This window comes from Colias eurytheme, chromosome 26 (assembly GCF_061535395.1).
Source record: "Colias eurytheme isolate Ceu_HAF_F1 chromosome 26, ilColEury1 Martin Lab GWU primary, whole genome shotgun sequence".
Taxonomy (NCBI): domain Eukaryota; kingdom Metazoa; phylum Arthropoda; class Insecta; order Lepidoptera; family Pieridae; genus Colias; species Colias eurytheme.
This window is the reverse complement of record NC_143005.1, coordinates 53,400-70,496: the sequence shown is the minus strand read 5'-3', so window position 1 is coordinate 70,496 and position 17,097 is coordinate 53,400. Positions and strand designations below refer to the sequence as shown.

The 17,097-nt window shown below is 37.4% G+C and overlaps 2 protein-coding genes across 5 annotated transcripts in view; one reads left to right on the top strand and one right to left on the bottom strand.

The window, feature by feature from the left end:
• LOC149896973 (trehalose transporter 1-like protein) overlaps positions 1–4,851 on the bottom strand; it is a 39,511-nt gene extending 34,660 nt beyond the window's left edge. The window contains exon 1 of the mRNA XM_090116639.1: positions 4,428–4,851. Within this exon, the coding sequence (XP_089972765.1) occupies positions 4,428–4,465 (38 nt within the window). The 5' untranslated portion in view covers positions 4,466–4,851. The remainder of the gene's footprint in view (positions 1–4,427) is intronic.
• The window catches only part of rg (A kinase anchor protein rugose), a 402,779-nt gene that overhangs the window by 382,519 nt on the left and 3,163 nt on the right, over positions 1–17,097 (top strand). For all 4 annotated transcript variants that reach the window (XM_090116635.1, XM_090116634.1, XM_090116633.1 and 1 more), the window contains 12 exons: positions 4–119; positions 5,715–5,827; positions 6,527–6,667; positions 9,370–9,489; positions 10,391–10,607; positions 10,943–11,253; positions 13,679–13,799; positions 14,177–14,338; positions 14,899–15,028; positions 15,635–15,768; positions 16,196–16,389; positions 16,565–16,716. In XM_090116635.1, coding sequence (XP_089972761.1) covers positions 4–119; positions 5,715–5,827; positions 6,527–6,667; positions 9,370–9,489; positions 10,391–10,607; positions 10,943–11,253; positions 13,679–13,799; positions 14,177–14,338; positions 14,899–15,028; positions 15,635–15,768; positions 16,196–16,389; positions 16,565–16,716 — 1,911 coding nt within the window. The remainder of the gene's footprint in view (positions 1–3; positions 120–5,714; positions 5,828–6,526; positions 6,668–9,369; positions 9,490–10,390; positions 10,608–10,942; positions 11,254–13,678; positions 13,800–14,176; positions 14,339–14,898; positions 15,029–15,634; positions 15,769–16,195; positions 16,390–16,564; positions 16,717–17,097) is intronic.

Here is a 17,097-nt window from a genome sequence, read left to right as displayed (position 1 = left end):
CAGGCGCGCGTCGATGATGTCGCCGCGGCAGCTCATGCGCAACTCGAACATGACGCAGAAGTGGCAGCGCCGGGAGATCTCCAACTTCGAGTACCTCATGTTCCTCAACACCATCGCTGGTGAGTGCCGACTGCCTGTCCGCAGGTTATACGGGAGGACCAGAGGATAATACATAACCTTGGAAATACAACTATGTTTTTATCTTTCTTAAACGAATGCTAAGAATTGTGACGCCAATTTGAGTTTCAGGAAATATTTTAGTAAACATATTTTTCTTCTTAAAGGAATTTGTTTATATTTTAATACAAATGATTGCATTAAGAATAATTTATCACAAACAAAAATAAGTATAATGAAGGAATGTTAAACCGATTCGTTGCTAAATTTCTTGATTTAATGTCGGTTCTCGCTCAATATTAAAGGTAATAATAATAATGACAAGCATGAAGTATTTACGTAATCTTATTTTTTTGGTTAACGTATATTACGTGTACCAAATATGTGAGTGTATGTGATTCGAAAAAAACCCGCATGTCACATAACCTTTGTTAACAGTTAAAATCAACTAACCGACCGTTATCTACCATCCTCCCACCGACTCAACAATTATCTGCCTACTCTCTTATTGTATCCGAATATAGATTGCATGCTCTTTCATATTATCATAATTCAATAAAAAATAATTAACGTTAATTATACTTATTTAGTGCAAGCGAACCAGTGAAATTTAATAGAAATCAAGACAGAAAATTGCGTACTCCAACTGTATTTGATGAGCATTTTTTTTTTGTCGAAAACAACAAAATGAAAATAGATTGGTTCACACGCTCGGTGTTACTTAGGACGGACGCTCACGCCGCACGCGTTAATCTTATTTGCAAAAAACCGCGTAATCACCGAACTTTTCATATTTTTACTAATAATTTTTCAAGGAACTAACTACCGTACTAGGTATAATCATTAGGTATCTGATAGTAAAAGAGTGCGGTTAACGGGGTTTCCTAATTTTTACTCCTTAATTACATATAACTAATTATCTTAACGTAGACATTTAATTCGTATGATTGTAATAACCGCAAAATTTCTAATCTATTAAGACTACATAATTTTAATGAGTTGGAAATTCTAAATATAATAAGTAGGTAACATTTCGCAGTGACATTAGGTATTGTGTTGTGGTTTCATCAGCGAGCGAACTATAAAATATTTACACGACAATTATAATCGCTTTGCATTATAATGCAATAAATAATAACCGAGTTTATTGTGCCTGGATTTATTTGCGCAAACATCATAAAGATGAAGACAATTGTAGACTTTTAGGCGCAATAGTAAATCGCTCTTACACGCTCGTGTTTCCAAACAGAAGGATTCCTCGTGATTTTCCTAAAATTGTATTTTTTCTGTATGAAGTAATAATGACGAGGATTTCATCATAATAAGCAACCTCTGCGATAGGTCTGCATTTTGCACGTTACATATTAGATAATGACCATCTCTACGGCGTGTGTACAGTGTATATAATATACATATATGACACTACTTATATAATGTGACACTTGCGCGACACACATACAGCGTTATGTGCATTGTTTACATTTTTTCTTACAATCATTCAAATTGATGTAGATTCAGATTTATGATGGAAAATGTATTTATGTACGTGTATTGTCTAATTAAACAGTTATTAACTAGCTCTACTATGTATTTGCTAAAAGCGAAACTGTTTGCTTTTTACTAACGGACGAAATCCATGACCTATCTACTAAAGTGTAAAATATAATCGTAATACAGCAAAAATATATATCAATACCCGTACAATTTTTCCTTATAAAACACAGTCTATTCTTGCTTCATATAGTTACTAAACATAATATTTATGTAGTAATATAAGAAATGTAGAGTTTACTGTCAGTATGTCATCCCGCGACCCTCACTAATGTATTGAGCAATGAGCAGTCAGCAGGCTGGAGCCGGGCCGGAAGGTGATTCAGTGGAATCTCTGCATGTGACCGGCTGAGTGTAGCAATTGGATCGAAGCTGAACTGCAATTTATCAGCTCATTATCTAATAGAGCCGCTCGGGCCACGCGGCGAGAGATCGCGAATAATGCTTTCTATATACAAACCATTTTCAATCCATTCTGCTTTGCTTTTATTTCTAATATTTTATTTCTAATTTCCAAAATACAAATAAATCATTTCATTTCATTTCATTTCATTTCAGAACTTTACGCGCCTATTGCGAACTTAATAAGTAGCCTATGTTTAGAGTCCGAATTTCATACAGGTAAATCATGATCTATTGTATTAGTAAGATAGAAAGAATGCTTGTTAAAAGCCTGAAACATGGTTGAGTAGAAGATTGAAGGCGCAGGTCAACGTAACTCAAACCATGATTGTTTCGAGTAGCAAATTAAACAACAATTTTGTACCAAAATTGTTCACTTTAATAATGCAGTAGTAAATTTGGATAACAACAAAATGACATTTTTTTGTATGCAGTTCATTTTATTAATAAGAAACAATTGACGACGTTCATTTTATTTGAAAGAAAAACATCAAGAAAACGTTTGACGATAATATTGGTATGAAGTGCAATTTTTGTTTAAATAAATTTATTGTATTTGTTATAAGCAAATTAAGAAAAGGTAATTATATTATTTTCACGCCCACCGCTCGCCTGGCCCCGTGGCGTCGCTTCATTGAGCGCTGTTTGCAACATTACATAATAATAATGCGCAAGTTTCCGACGCAGGCCTCAATAATGCAATGCTTTCATTCATAATATATAGAAATACAACGTTTTTATTTTACATGAATTTCAGTATTCATATATTATATACTTATTGTATAACACCAAAAATTAAACAACACAAACTAGATGAAAAAAATGTGCTAGACAAAAAAACAACTTCCCAAACTTTGTTGACTAATTGAAATTTTTCTTTAAATCTACTGACAGTTTTTACTATGAGTAGGTATGTGTTTATAGAAAGGAAATTGTTTTCATTGGAAATAACCAGATTTACCAACTTAGTATTGCAAAAGTTGAAACCATCCGCTTATTGTTTATTTTTAAATTTCGAAAGCTATTGTAGAATAAAGAGCATTTTTTATACAATAATTTTTACTATCGTCTACAATCTAGATGCATTTAAATCACAGTCCTGACATATACGTTGTACCATGTTGTACATATAAATGTATCCAATAGATTACGTATATGATGTTTAACGTTCATGAGATATTATGCGTCTTTTCATTACATAAGAGTCCGACTGTCCATTAAATTTTGCATGTTATTGCCTGTTTTTCAATTCGTCTCTCAATGACGGTGAAGCATTTCGCACTTATATCTTTGATATTTACAATAATCTATACAATTACACTTTTTTATACAGATTACATGCTGCTATTTAAGTGTACACTATACACATTTAACGTTATAACGGGTATGTTAATACCAATAGCGATGACAGCATTAACATAATTTTTGCATGTTCCTAAACACAATAACGAGCCGCACGCGCAGGTCAAGATTAGCGGCTCCGATATTCCATGACAGAGTTAATTTAAACAATGCAAAACATTATTAAAATATCAATAATTGTATCTATTTATATCTCTAACAAGGTATTGTTAGTGTTTCCCGTAATTAATTTTAACTATAGGTACAATATTAATAATTGTTTAACAACCATAATGTATGTTTTACTAGTATGTATATAAATATTACTGAGAAATAGATCACATCGATACCAATAGCACGATATCTATTATACAAGAGCAATTTGCCCCATCGTTATAGTAATTATAAAGATCAACAAATGCATGTTTTTTGTACATTCAAGTACTAGCAGTTAGCACATTATATTGAATATATGACATTTATTATGTAATCGTATTCCTAACTACATATTATGTTTTGTAAGTTACTTGTTAATTATTTGAACCTCAATTTTTTTAGGGGCAACTTGTTTAATTGTAAAAAAGTTGGAATACCGCAATTCCTACCTATTGCAATATATACAAACGACATGCAAAACAAAAACTTAAGATTTGCATTTTAATAATTCGAAACTTCATAATACATATTACAAAAGCCTCATTGCTTTATCTCACTTATAATTATAAATAGAGATCTAAATTAGCGACGATCTAAGTTATTATTGCGAATCGGAAATGTTTTATTTTATATGTTATAGTTGTCATTTATGCATGGAACGTTGAGTAAATCCATATGCCGCGCTTATTACTCCATCTCTCATGTTATGATTCTGACAATTAGGTATTTGTCATATTTTGTACAGTATTGAATTGTTTTTTAAAGCTGTAGAATTGATATAATTTAATTTTGGAAATGATTTACTATGTGCCAAAAATGCTTTATGGTAAAGATACGATTAAACATTTGAAATGACTCACCGTCTCATTATCTCCATGAATTTATTAACCCTTCTCATATCCCACAATATAGTCACGCACTGTCCCGCCAAAGCCTCCGAGTGCACGAGTGGCGCAGGCGCAGGGCACTACCACCGAAGTGGTTCGCGAATTCGAGCGCCCGAAGCGACGTCATGTTCGGGGCCACTGACCGTAACGAGGCTACGTCACAATTTCACTCACCAAACTTTCGCTCTACTTTGCACTCTCGATTTTAATTGTTTTCACGACGACGCCTCGACCCCCCGCAGCGCAGCGCGAGCCTTGTGATGGCCGCTATCTGCGAGATCGTTCTTATGTACTCGCGTGACGGTCGATTGCTCAGCGCTTTTGTTCGCCGGCGTGGATGCGACTTCGAAAGTGACTTGTAGTTATAAGCCCTCCCGATCGGCCGAGTCCCGCGGGCGAGCGGTCACGTGCGGACACAATAGGCGTAGCACACGAGATGCGATAGGGCGACTCAGGAACGCTTATCAACCAGATACCGCGGGTCACGTGGAGCGAAGCGCAAATAACACAAAACCCAACGACGCATTTGTTTTCGTCCTAAAAAGCTAGATTTCACTGTGCGACCTCAATTATATAAATAAACAGCTGTTCAGGGTTAAAGTCATATCAATTTTAATTATCAGAGAATACTAATTGCACAGCAACATCTACATACTTTACTTTGACCTATCAATATTCGATCCATAGTTTCCTAGATTGAGAGATTTATATTATTATTTATTATATTGTATGGTCATTTGTAAAAATATCACAGAATTTATGTAAACTAACCGATCACTAAATTTCATACATTATTTTCGGAACCAACTGTTATAATGACCCAGAATTGATAGCGTTTCTCTAAAAATACAATCCTTGAACTTTTCGAAGCATGGCGTGTCGACCCGATTGTGGTGAAACGTTTCCCAATTTTGTATACAATTCGTTTTGCAATCATGGCGTAGGAAAAGCGGATGAAAACACAATAATCAAACAAAAAAACATTTTACCAACCACCAAATAAGTGCGTATGTTGAAATATTGAATACTAGAGTTGATAAGAGCAACAACAGTTTAGTGTTTATGTTGAGAATCATTGAACCCGAGAGGGAGTGTCACTACTCCCTCGGTGCGTGCGAGAGTTGATTATTAAATAAGAACTGACTCGTTATTATTGTAAACTACTAACTATTAATCAACCCAAGTTGTCTATGAAGTCTATTAGTTTGAAAGATAATAGCAAATGCTTAGCTTAATTTATACATGTTTTCCATTGAAAAGGTCGCACGTACAACGACTTGAACCAGTACCCGGTGTTCCCCTGGGTGCTCACCAACTACGAGAGCGAGGAGCTCGACCTCAGCCAACCGTCCAACTACAGAGACTTATCTAAGGTGACATTCGTATTCATAACATTAAAGTTAAGTTTAAAAAAACTGAACCAAACAATATTAACAAAGTTCCTTTTTCAGCTCACATTCTAAATCTATATTCACACTGTGTCGTGATACATTGAAGGTGTTATAAAACCCATATATTCTGTATAAAGGCGTGAATACTTTAGACATCGCTCTCGTGATGTGTTCTGACGTGAACTACAATATATACGACTCTGATATCACTCTAATGCATCACGATACAACACAGCACTAGTATAAATTCACACTTTTCTATGGCGTATCGTGTTATTGTGCACTTATATTTAGCACTTGGTTTTTTACTGTAATAAACTATGATCAATTTAACATGCCACTCTAGGTGTACCGTATTTTAAATGAGAGCTTAATGCAATTATGCATAAAGCTTTGCTTTTGATGTGTGAATATGTGAACAATTTAACTTCCAAACTGAAATATTTAATTACAGCTTTACAAACCTACATCTTAAAGAGTTGCGAAAATACCAACCGTTTCATCATCAATTTTCGAGATAATCAAATATAAGTCCCGATAAAAGGAAAGAGCTGATTAATTGCTAGTGAAATGTTTTGCAGCAGATTTCCGCTTCACTCTTTATAGGGAGTGATAGTGTAAAGTTTATGAAGTTGCCTAGTTATGTGGTAAAGATGTTACATGTTGTGTGTGTGTGTGCAGCCGATCGGCGCGCTGAACCCGAGCCGGCGCGCGTACTTCGAGGAGCGCTACAACACGTGGGAGCACGAGTCCACGCCGCCCTTCCACTACGGCACGCACTACTCCACCGCCGCCTTCGTGCTCAACTGGCTCGTGCGCATCGTGAGTATCCACCACCCACCAGTCGCCGCATTACAATCCATCTGCGCATCCACAGGGACACTCTGTCTATAGGCTTCTGGAACATTCCACGACACACCTTCGTGGGAATATAAATTTTCGATTAGATCCAGTTTTTCCAGACTTAGCTAGACTACACATAAACTTACTACATCATTCACATCTTAATTTTATTACCTTATTCACACCTAAAATTATTTTGTCATGTATATGGCCCTTAGAGATAAAACATAATAATATGTTACCTTCATATTATTATGTTTGAGAATGAATGTTATTTTGAGCTTTTAATTGTTTCCAAACAAAGCTTATGAATTGAATCTCGAAATGTGTCACTCGTGCGGAGCCACGTTAAACGACTCGAAAGTGAAGTTATTAAGAGTTAATTGGCGAAAACGTTTATTATTTATGTGTGATCTTAATTTGAACTTACAAATACAATCTCGAGAGCTTTTAATGGAGCGGTCGCTCCACAAGCTGTGTAACTTTGTTGAATTGTTTGGAATTTGTATAATCCTAAATCAGATATTTTAAAAGCCTCTGGCTCCTGAGACACAGTGCTACATTATTATGTCAATAAATATTTTGTTCTATTTTTTATTTATTTAAAAAAGCTTTAACTTTACAGCTTAATCACTGGAAGTAATATTCCAAATAATTCAACTATTTGCATCTCGCTTATAAAGCTTTACAAGGAAGACAGCTCCGGCTAACAACCAATGAATATTTAAGTCCATTCATAAGACTAATCACATAACGAACTAAAAAATATCAATATTGAATCGCTTTGTATGATGAGTTGTTTTTTATCGCGAAAAATCCACGATTGATGGCACAGAATGCGAGCAATGTGCACAATGCACGAATGTGACATTCGTAGTAACCTTAGCATACATATTAAACAGACGTGTATCTGCTGCCACTGTCATTATGTAAATTTCTGTCACTATCAATTATCGTTTTATTAAGTTTCCTCGCCTATTGAGGTTTGCATGCTAATCCAAGGCGCCTTTGCCCTTTGGTAATACCCATCATATTCAGGTAACAGTAATTTCAATTCAAGTAAGTGCAAATTATGCATTTTTTTGGTAAAAAATTATGATTTAACCCATTGACCACCGTAAGCCCCGATCGGGGCGCGACACAATAGATTTTCTATTGTGTCTGTGATTCCGAGGACTGATGGATTAAGGAATATAGAGTATATAAGATGAATTCAATAAGATAAATCATTCTCCCGTTATAAAACGAACCTACCGCAACGCGGACGGCACACATGCGCGCGGAATAAAATTAAAAGTGTAATGAAATGTGACGCTCGGGGGCGTGATGTATGCGCTCCGTGACGACACTCAACACTTGTAATTTTTCATTCGAAACAGAACGTAAATAAAAACAATTTCAATTATTTGCCCTTCGGAGACGATACAGAATAAAAATGAATATTTTTTACTTGTTTACTTTCACCAAGTAGGTATTCTTTCGCGTTTATTTTTCAACCTACACATAATTTACTGATCGAAATGTTTTCACATTAACTAAGTATAAACATATTTTCAGTTGCTATCCAAATAATGCAATGAAAACACGATCATAAATTGTTGAAAGCATTAGCGAAGAAATGGTGTTGATAATGTTTATGGTAATGCTCATGTGACAGGCGCGGCACAATGCCGGCGAGCGTCGATAATAGAACGAGATCAAAGCGAGCTTTTGGTCAAATGCAATGCAGGAAGTGACAGCGCTTTTCAAACTTATACATTCACTCTTAAAAGCCCACGACTTGATATATCACTCAAGTGTGGACATGCTATGTTACTTTCCTTCCATATTAGATTCGAAATCATGAAACAAGTAAACAGTAAAGTACATTGATATTTTCGAGTCTTCTATATATAGCTACGCTGTACGCAAAGTTATTTATTTCTGAAAATAGCGTAATAGTTGGAGTACTAGGGGCTCAGATAAATGCGGTGTAATTCTTTGAAAAACACTGATATAAATCACTGTAAATTACTTGTATAAGTGGAACATAAGAGTGGTGTCAAAACAATCTACGCTGTAGTCGCGACGCGCGGCGACAGATGCCATAGAGCCACCTCACACCAATGCAGGGAAAATATGTCTCAAATAGAAATTATTCCTTCTCCATAGCTATTGGGTGTGACACCTTCACCTTGGCTGCGTTTGATTAAGGAAAGGATCGTAATTGTTACGACAAAGTCATGAACACTTGCGACATCCGGATATGGAGTGCGTTAATTTGTCGCAGCGAACTTGTGATAGGAAATTAAAAGTAACCGGGGTAATTTCTCTCTAAGTACCTGCGTTTATGTTTAACCTTTCATTGAGATCTTTCCGGTATCCTTTTTAACAATAACATTGTACATCGATAACCTTTTGTTTTTTTACCTTCATCGTGCGTACGAACAATTATCTAGTTATACACAGATGTAATAGATCAAAAAGTGACGGAATCGTGGCATCTATTTTGAATGAAATAAGTATATTGATAAGTTCTATAAAAAAATGAAAAATCCATTTTATCCACTGCACAACATTCATTCAGTTATTTCCACTTCTTTTCACTCATCATGAACAATTTACGCGAATATCGATAGTATACCAATTACTTCAAATAATATGATAATATAAACTTATGATATTGTAAAACTATCCACCAGGAGCCGATGACGACGATGTTCCTGGCGCTGCACGGCGGCAAGTTCGACCACCCCAACCGGCTGTTCTCATCCATCGCGCTGTCCTGGAAGAACTGCCAGCGAGACACCTCTGATGTTAAGGTACGGTCTTTAGTAATGTTTTATATTTGTTACACTCGTGTTTTGCGTAGAGCAATAGGGAAATATATTAGGATCATAAAAATTATCAACTATTACCTAAAAATTAAACCAACAGTAAAGTAAAAAATATTTGTAGCCTACTTGTAATTGTAATTGCCGCAAACACGTACGATTTCGATTAGGTACTTCAACAAAACGCCTTGTGAGAGAAAACTTCAACTTGAACATTTCAGTTTTTACTACTTATTTTGATTGCCGGAAGTTTGTCGTTTGGTACGTTGAACTTTTTGCAATCACGTTGTATCATTTATGGGCAAAAAAATCTTTTGTAGAGTTCACAAATTATAGCATCACACATTGTGTCGCGAAATACGAGATGTCATCGAAAAACATCATAACAATATTTATTTACCGCTAATGTTTACACAAACATTGTATTGAAATCACGATTTGGACATTTAGTTGAGGTAGCTGGTATATTATAATGATACTAATTATCATCCAGAAAACGTCATCAATGTCAAAATCAAAAATGCGTCACTAAATTCGACTATGTTAAGCTATCTTTTACGATCATTGGTCATACTCTAATTGGTAATACTCTAATTGGGTAATTGGTCATACTCTAAAATATGACGTGCATTAATTAATTATTGTATTGAATATTTAAAGACGTTATTACTCGATATATATCGCCATTATTCAATTTCAAAGCTCTTCTCTATAAACATAGATGTATTTCTGCGTTGGCTAAAACGTCTTTAACCTTTCTCGAAAACCACGCTATCTATACGGTGGAAACAGGATGACAACTGTTGAAATTGCTTTTGAGTTTAACACGAACAAACAGACAGACGCAACAGGTTTGTTCTAACAGTTTTGTCGTGGTGGTGGTTCGCAGGAGCTGATCCCGGAGCTGTTCTTCCTGCCGGAGATGCTGGTGAACGGGTCGGGGCTGGCGCTGGGGCTGGCGGACGCGCGCGGCGACGTGGCGCTGCCGCCGTGGGCCGCCTCGCCCGAGGAGTTCGTGCGCCTGCACCGCATGGCGCTCGAGTCCGAGTTCGTGTCCTGCCAGCTGCACCAGTGGATCGACCTCATCTTCGGGTACAAGCAGAGAGGTGTGTTTATATCGTGTGCCACATGATATAATACTAAAACAGTTTAACAAATAGTAGAAAAATATTCGTAATCTGAGAGTTAAAGTACATCGTGAACGTTTGCTACAGTAATTGAAGAAAATTACACATTTAATGTTGTTATGCTCGAGCGTCTCCTAATCATGATGCATTAGTTTTCAGTCGCTCGTGGTGGAAAAAAATATTAAATTTTCCTCGTATCAAGTACTTCGCCAACACACCATAATTTTATTGTTTTCAAATCTATTTTTGTAAGTGGTATAATTTTGTCGCGATAACTTCGTGTAACACGTTTTTGTTCGGTTGTATCGATGCAGGGCCGGAGGCCGTGCGCGCCACGAACGTGTTCTACTACCTGACGTACGAGGGCGGCGTGCGGCTGGAGGCGCTGGGCGACGGCGTGACGCGCGCCGCCGTGGAGGAGCAGATCCGCAGCTTCGGGCAGACGCCGGCGCAGCTGCTGAGCGAGCCGCACCCGCCGCGCGCCTCGGCGCTGCACCTGGCGCCGCTCATGTTCGCGGCCGCGCCCGACGACGTGTGCCTGCGCCTCAAGCTGCCCTCCAACGCGCCCGTCGTGCACGTCTCCGCCAACACCTACCCGCAGCTCGCCATGCCCGCCGCCGTCACGGTACGCAGGACAACCGCTTCATAGTCGCGATCACGACTACGGTCATAATCATATTCCCAACTACAATCATGATCATAAACATAATAAATTAACACACATGGAAGTTACTATAATAAAATAATAAATAAATAAATATTATAGGACATTATTACACATATCGACCTAGTCCCACAGTAAGCTCAATTAAGGCTTGTGTTGTGGGTACTAGGCGACGATAAATATAATATTTAATAAATACATATATAGATAATAACACCCAGACCCAAGAACAAATAATTGAGTTCATCACACAATTATTTGCCCTGACCGGGGATCGAACCCGGGACCGTCGGCTCAGTAGGCAATTACTTTACCACTGCGCCAACCGCGTCGTCATGTATGTATGTATGTCGTCTACTATGTACGTAACATCATAATAATGTATCGATAATCGCTATTATTCCTTATCAAATCAATTCAATCACTTATAAAAAAATGTATAATTCCAAAATGTGAAATTTCTATTTTGTAAATTTAAATTTTTACAAAGTTGTCAAAGATTAATGTGAACATTGTATATTATATAAGATACTAGATTTCCGCCCGCGGCTTCGCCCGCGTTTTCAAAGGAAAATCCGCATAGTTCCCGTTCCCGTGGGATTTCCGGGATAAAACCTACCCTATATGTGTTAATCCAAGTTACCTTCTATATGTGTGCTAAATTTCATTGTAATCGGTTCAGTAGTATTTGCGTGAAAGAATAACAAACACACACACACACACATACATCCTCACAAACTTTCGCATTTATAATATTATTAGTAGGATTAAAACTGCTTTTTACATTATCTATGATTATTTTTTTTAATTTATCTATCAAATTAAATACTTAATTAAATAAATAATAATATTATTACCTTCACAATCGCCTGTTGTTGGTTTAGAGCAATCTCCCGTATCCTCAATTCCTCTCCCATCTCACGGAACAACGGTGTATTAAGTTCTCTTCTGAATTATTTCTGAGAAACACGAAATATAAGGTTATTTATCGTAATTTATCACTTGAAATTTTCCCCACAAAGAGAAATTTTCCTGACGTATAGAAATTCTCCTGTCTTATCGAAATTTTCCCGACTTATGGATTTTTCCTGACTTATAGAAATTTTTGCGGCAAAGAGAAATTTTCCTCACGCATAGAAATGTTCCTGGCTTATTGAAATTTTCCTGGCTTATCGAAATTTTCCTGACTTATGAATTTTTCCTGATGTATAGAATTTTTCCTGACATGTAGAAATTTTCCCGACGCATAGAAATTTTCCTGGCTTATAGAATTTTTCCTGACGGATAGAAATTTTCCTTCCTTATGGAAATTTTCCAGCTAATAGAAATTTTCCCGACTTATGGATTTTGCCTGGCGTATTGAAATGCTCCTGATTTATACAATTTTTTCCTGACTTATCGTAATTTTCCCGACTTATGGATTTTGCCTGGCGTATAGAAATTTTCCTGGCGTATACAAATTTTCCTGGCTTATAAACATTTTCCTGACTTATAAACATTTTCCTGGCGTATAAAAATTTTCCTGGCTTATAAACATTTTCCTGACTTATAGAAATTTTCGTGGCTTATAAACATTTTCCTGACTTATACAAATTTTCCTGGCGTATAGAAATTTTTCTGGCAAATAAGAATTTTCCTGACTTATAGAAATTTTCCTGGCGTATAGAAATTTTCCTGGCTTATAAACATTTTCCTGACTTATAGAAATTTTCCTGGCTTATAAACATTTTCCTGACTTATAGAAATTTTCCTGGCTTATAAACATTTTCCTGACTTATACAAATTTTCCTTATCTATATCAATTTTCCCGACAATTTCATTGAAATTTTTCTTGTTTATAGAAATTTTCCTGGCGTATACAAATTTTCTTGTCTTATGGATTTATTCTGATGGCTCAGTATCTGCATAGCTAGCGAACGTATAAACTCGCCCGGTCGTTGGGCGCTTTCACCAGGGCCCTGGAATTATGGAATTATTATTAATTTCATGAACAATATCATCATCATCATTTTTATTGAAAACAATATTCATATATTTTTCTTTGTCCGCGGATTCCCCTGATGTTAAATTCGCATTAGTATGAGTCGTTTCACCGCTGTCAAAAGTTACCCATGGCCATGTAACATTAAAACGAATAAACACACTTACGCATTTATAATATTACTAGAGGTCCGCCCCGACTTCGCCCGTGGTACATATTTCGCAATAAAAGGTAGTCTATGTCCTCTGGGGTATCAAAATATCTCCATACCAAATTTCATGCAAATCGGTTCAGTAGTTTAGGCGTGATTGAGACAGACAGACAGAGTTACTTTCGCATTTATAATATTAGTATGGATTTGTGTTCGTATGAATGTATGTACACGTGTACGTATGTCTGTGGCAGGTGTCGGCGGCGCGCGCGTTCGCGGCGCACCGCTGGGTGGGCGGCGGGTGCGCGCACGCGGCGCAGCGCCACCAGGAGCACGCGCCGCCGCCCAGCCCGCTCGTCATGGACCCCGTCTGGGGTGAGTCAAGTGACTAATGAAAATACTAATGATAATACTAATGTTAACCTTCTACTGTTATAAATTAGCGAATGCGTGTGCAGATATTATAATTTTAATTATTTTACTAGCTAAAAAAATCCTACATCTATGCTATGAAAAATTACGTCTGTTACATTACGATACTTTTATAATAATAAATTAATAATTTACTTTTATTTTGAAAAATGGTAGGGTTAATCTGAGAGTTCGAATTAAATTTAATAATCGCGCACCACCTGTTATTATATTTTATTATGTAGTGGTATTACTTAAAATATAAATTATGAATTCTTAGAATTATGAATTAAAAATCTTTTGGAATATAATATAGACGTTTTATGTGTGAATTCTTCCAGCTGCGGGCGGCTCGGCAGCGCTGTCCCGGCGGCAGCTCGGCGACAACTTCTCGCAGCGCGTGCGCGCGCGCACCAACTGCTTCGTCACCACGGTGGACTCGCGCTTCCTCATCGCCGCCGGCTTCTGGGACAACAGCTTCCGAGTCTTCTCAACAGACACCGGTATATTATTTCACCTGTTTATCTTCTCTGACGTGAAACATCTATAGGTGCACTCAAAACCGATTTCTAGTATAGTGACGCGGCGCCACGCTATATAATAATAATTATTTTTACAAAATAATCATCAGCCAAGCGTGCAGTAGGCAGTGCACACATTATTTTTTTCTAAAATTCAAACTGATTATAATTATCAATATCAATTAATTGACGTTAGTCGTTAATAATTATGATCACAGTCATGGTCATAAAATTATTATGGTTATGACTGCGATTCTGTTTATAACCATAATCGTGGTTATAATCATGATCGTGTCTGTGACCCGTGATCGTGACTATAGCTGACGATAGCAGTGACAATGACAGAAGATTAAGTCATTAAGTCATTTTGAGAATTATGTCGTTTGTTTTATATTATTTTATGTAGTTATTGAATACAACATGACTTTAAAATCCACGATGCAACTACATACATGCTATGTATATTGATGATTGTGTTTTGTCCGATTTTTTTTATTATTATTTCAACAAAACCTATATACGTGTGTATTGTGGTATTACAGCGAAGATAGTGCAGATAATATTCGGTCACTACGGCGTGGTGACGTGCGTGTCGCGCTCCGAGTGCAACATCACGTCCGACTGCTACATCGCGTCAGGCTCCGAGGACTGCACCGTGCTGCTCTGGCACTGGTACTACTTATATGTATAATTATATTTCATTGAAATCATTGTTGAAAGTAACGATCGAGATCAACATAATAATAATAATAGTTTAATAAAACTAAAAAAACACGCTTTTTATAGAAAACCGAACTAAAAAATAGAAAATTTTATCAAATTAGTGTATTGCCATCGGTCCTCAATAAATCTACAAAGTTTGAACGAAATCTGGCCGTTTAAAGTGGGTCAAAATCGCGCCCAAAGAAGTCGGTTACAAACATACAAACATACAGGTGAAGTGAAACATAAAGCGTGTAAAAATATATCTATAAATTATTAAAAAAAAAATGAGTACTTTTTCATTAACTTTACTAATAATTATAGACATAAAGGCACCAATATTTCATTCCTATCTACCATGAAAATGGAAATACATTGTATATTTAAGTATGCACATGCGTAACTCTGTACGTAATACGTGCACCAAGTGCGCGCAAGCACAAGTGCGTGTATAATGTTTTATACAAGTGTGTGTACGTGCATGTGTACAAGTGTATGTACGTGCATGTGTACAAGTGTATGTACGTGCTCGTGTACAAGTGTATGTACGTACATGTCCACACGTGTGGTGTGCAGGTCGGCCCGCGCGGGCGGCATCGTGGGCGAGGGCGACACGCCGGCGCCGCGCGTCACGCTGACGGGGCACGACGCGCCCGTCAACGCCGTGCTCGTGTCCGCTGAGCTCGGCCTCGTCATCTCCTCCTCTGTCAGTGAGTATCGCACGCATAGATAAGCCTGTAACACGTTAAATTTATTCTTGTTTTTGATTGTAAAGGCAAAAATACTCGAAAAGACTTGCAATTTAGAATATTTATGAAGTTTGGCTCGAGTTAAGTTACTTAATAAAGTGTCAACACATTGTCGACTGAAACGTCTTTTTCTATTTTAAATTAACAAAGGAAAATAATTATTTGACCTCATGTTTGACGTTATTCAGCGCTTACGACATTTTAAAATAAGATGATTTAGACTGAAAATTTGAATGAAAATTTTAATTTTTAAAAAGCAAAAAAAATACTTAATTTTTGATCTAGTTTTGATTAAAATAAAAAAAAAACAAGTAGTATAAAATTTTAAAATGTTGTCAATTCATGCTCTAAACAAACATTACAAAGAAACGGTGTGTGTTGAGTGCAGACGGGCCGGTGCTGATCCACACGACGTTCGGCGAGCTGCTGCGCGCGCTGCGCGGCGCGGCGGGCGCGGGCCCGCAGCAGCTGGCGCTGTCCCGCGAGGGCGTGCTGGTGGTGGCCTACGCGCGCGGACACCTCGCCGCCTTCACGCTCAACGGCCGCCGCCTGCGGCACGAGACGCACAACGACAACTTCCAGGTGAATAGCGCACGGATACTCATTATTTTTGTCATTTCAAAACTGAAGCCTGTTTAGTTTCAAATTTTGGTTTAGTTTTGACGATTTGAAGGTGATTTTTAGTTTTATTGTTAAAAAAAAATAAACTGTTTTACTTTTACTGTTCACTTTGTATAATGAGTGTGCGTATATTCAGTGCCTGGCGCTGTCGCGGTGCGGCGAGTACCTGGTGTGCGGCGGCGACGCGGGCGTGGTGGAGGTGTGGCGCGCCTGCACGCTGGCGCCGCTGTACGCCTTCCCGCCCGCCGGCGCGCCCGTGTGCTCGCTCGCGCTCTCGCACGACCAGCGGTCAGTATGCGTGTGTGCCGTGTGAAACATCTACAAAACGAACATTTTATTTCATTGTCATAGTAACAAAACATAACCACAACAAAAATGAAAAAAAAAACATGAAATTCTTAGAGATTCAGCTCAACCGACGGCTGACCGCCCATTACTCAACTTAACGGTCACTCGTTCGCGCCCTCGCACACTCACACTAAGCTTTCATTATTATTTATTTATTTATTTTATTTATTTGATTTGCCAATAGATGTACATCTTATATTTATAATATATTTTGAGTATGTGACATAATTAGCATGCATAGCAAGATGTAGATCCAATTACAGGCAAATACAACATGCGTTTTTGAGTTGTATCAAATTATAGCTTCTAATCGTAGTGTAA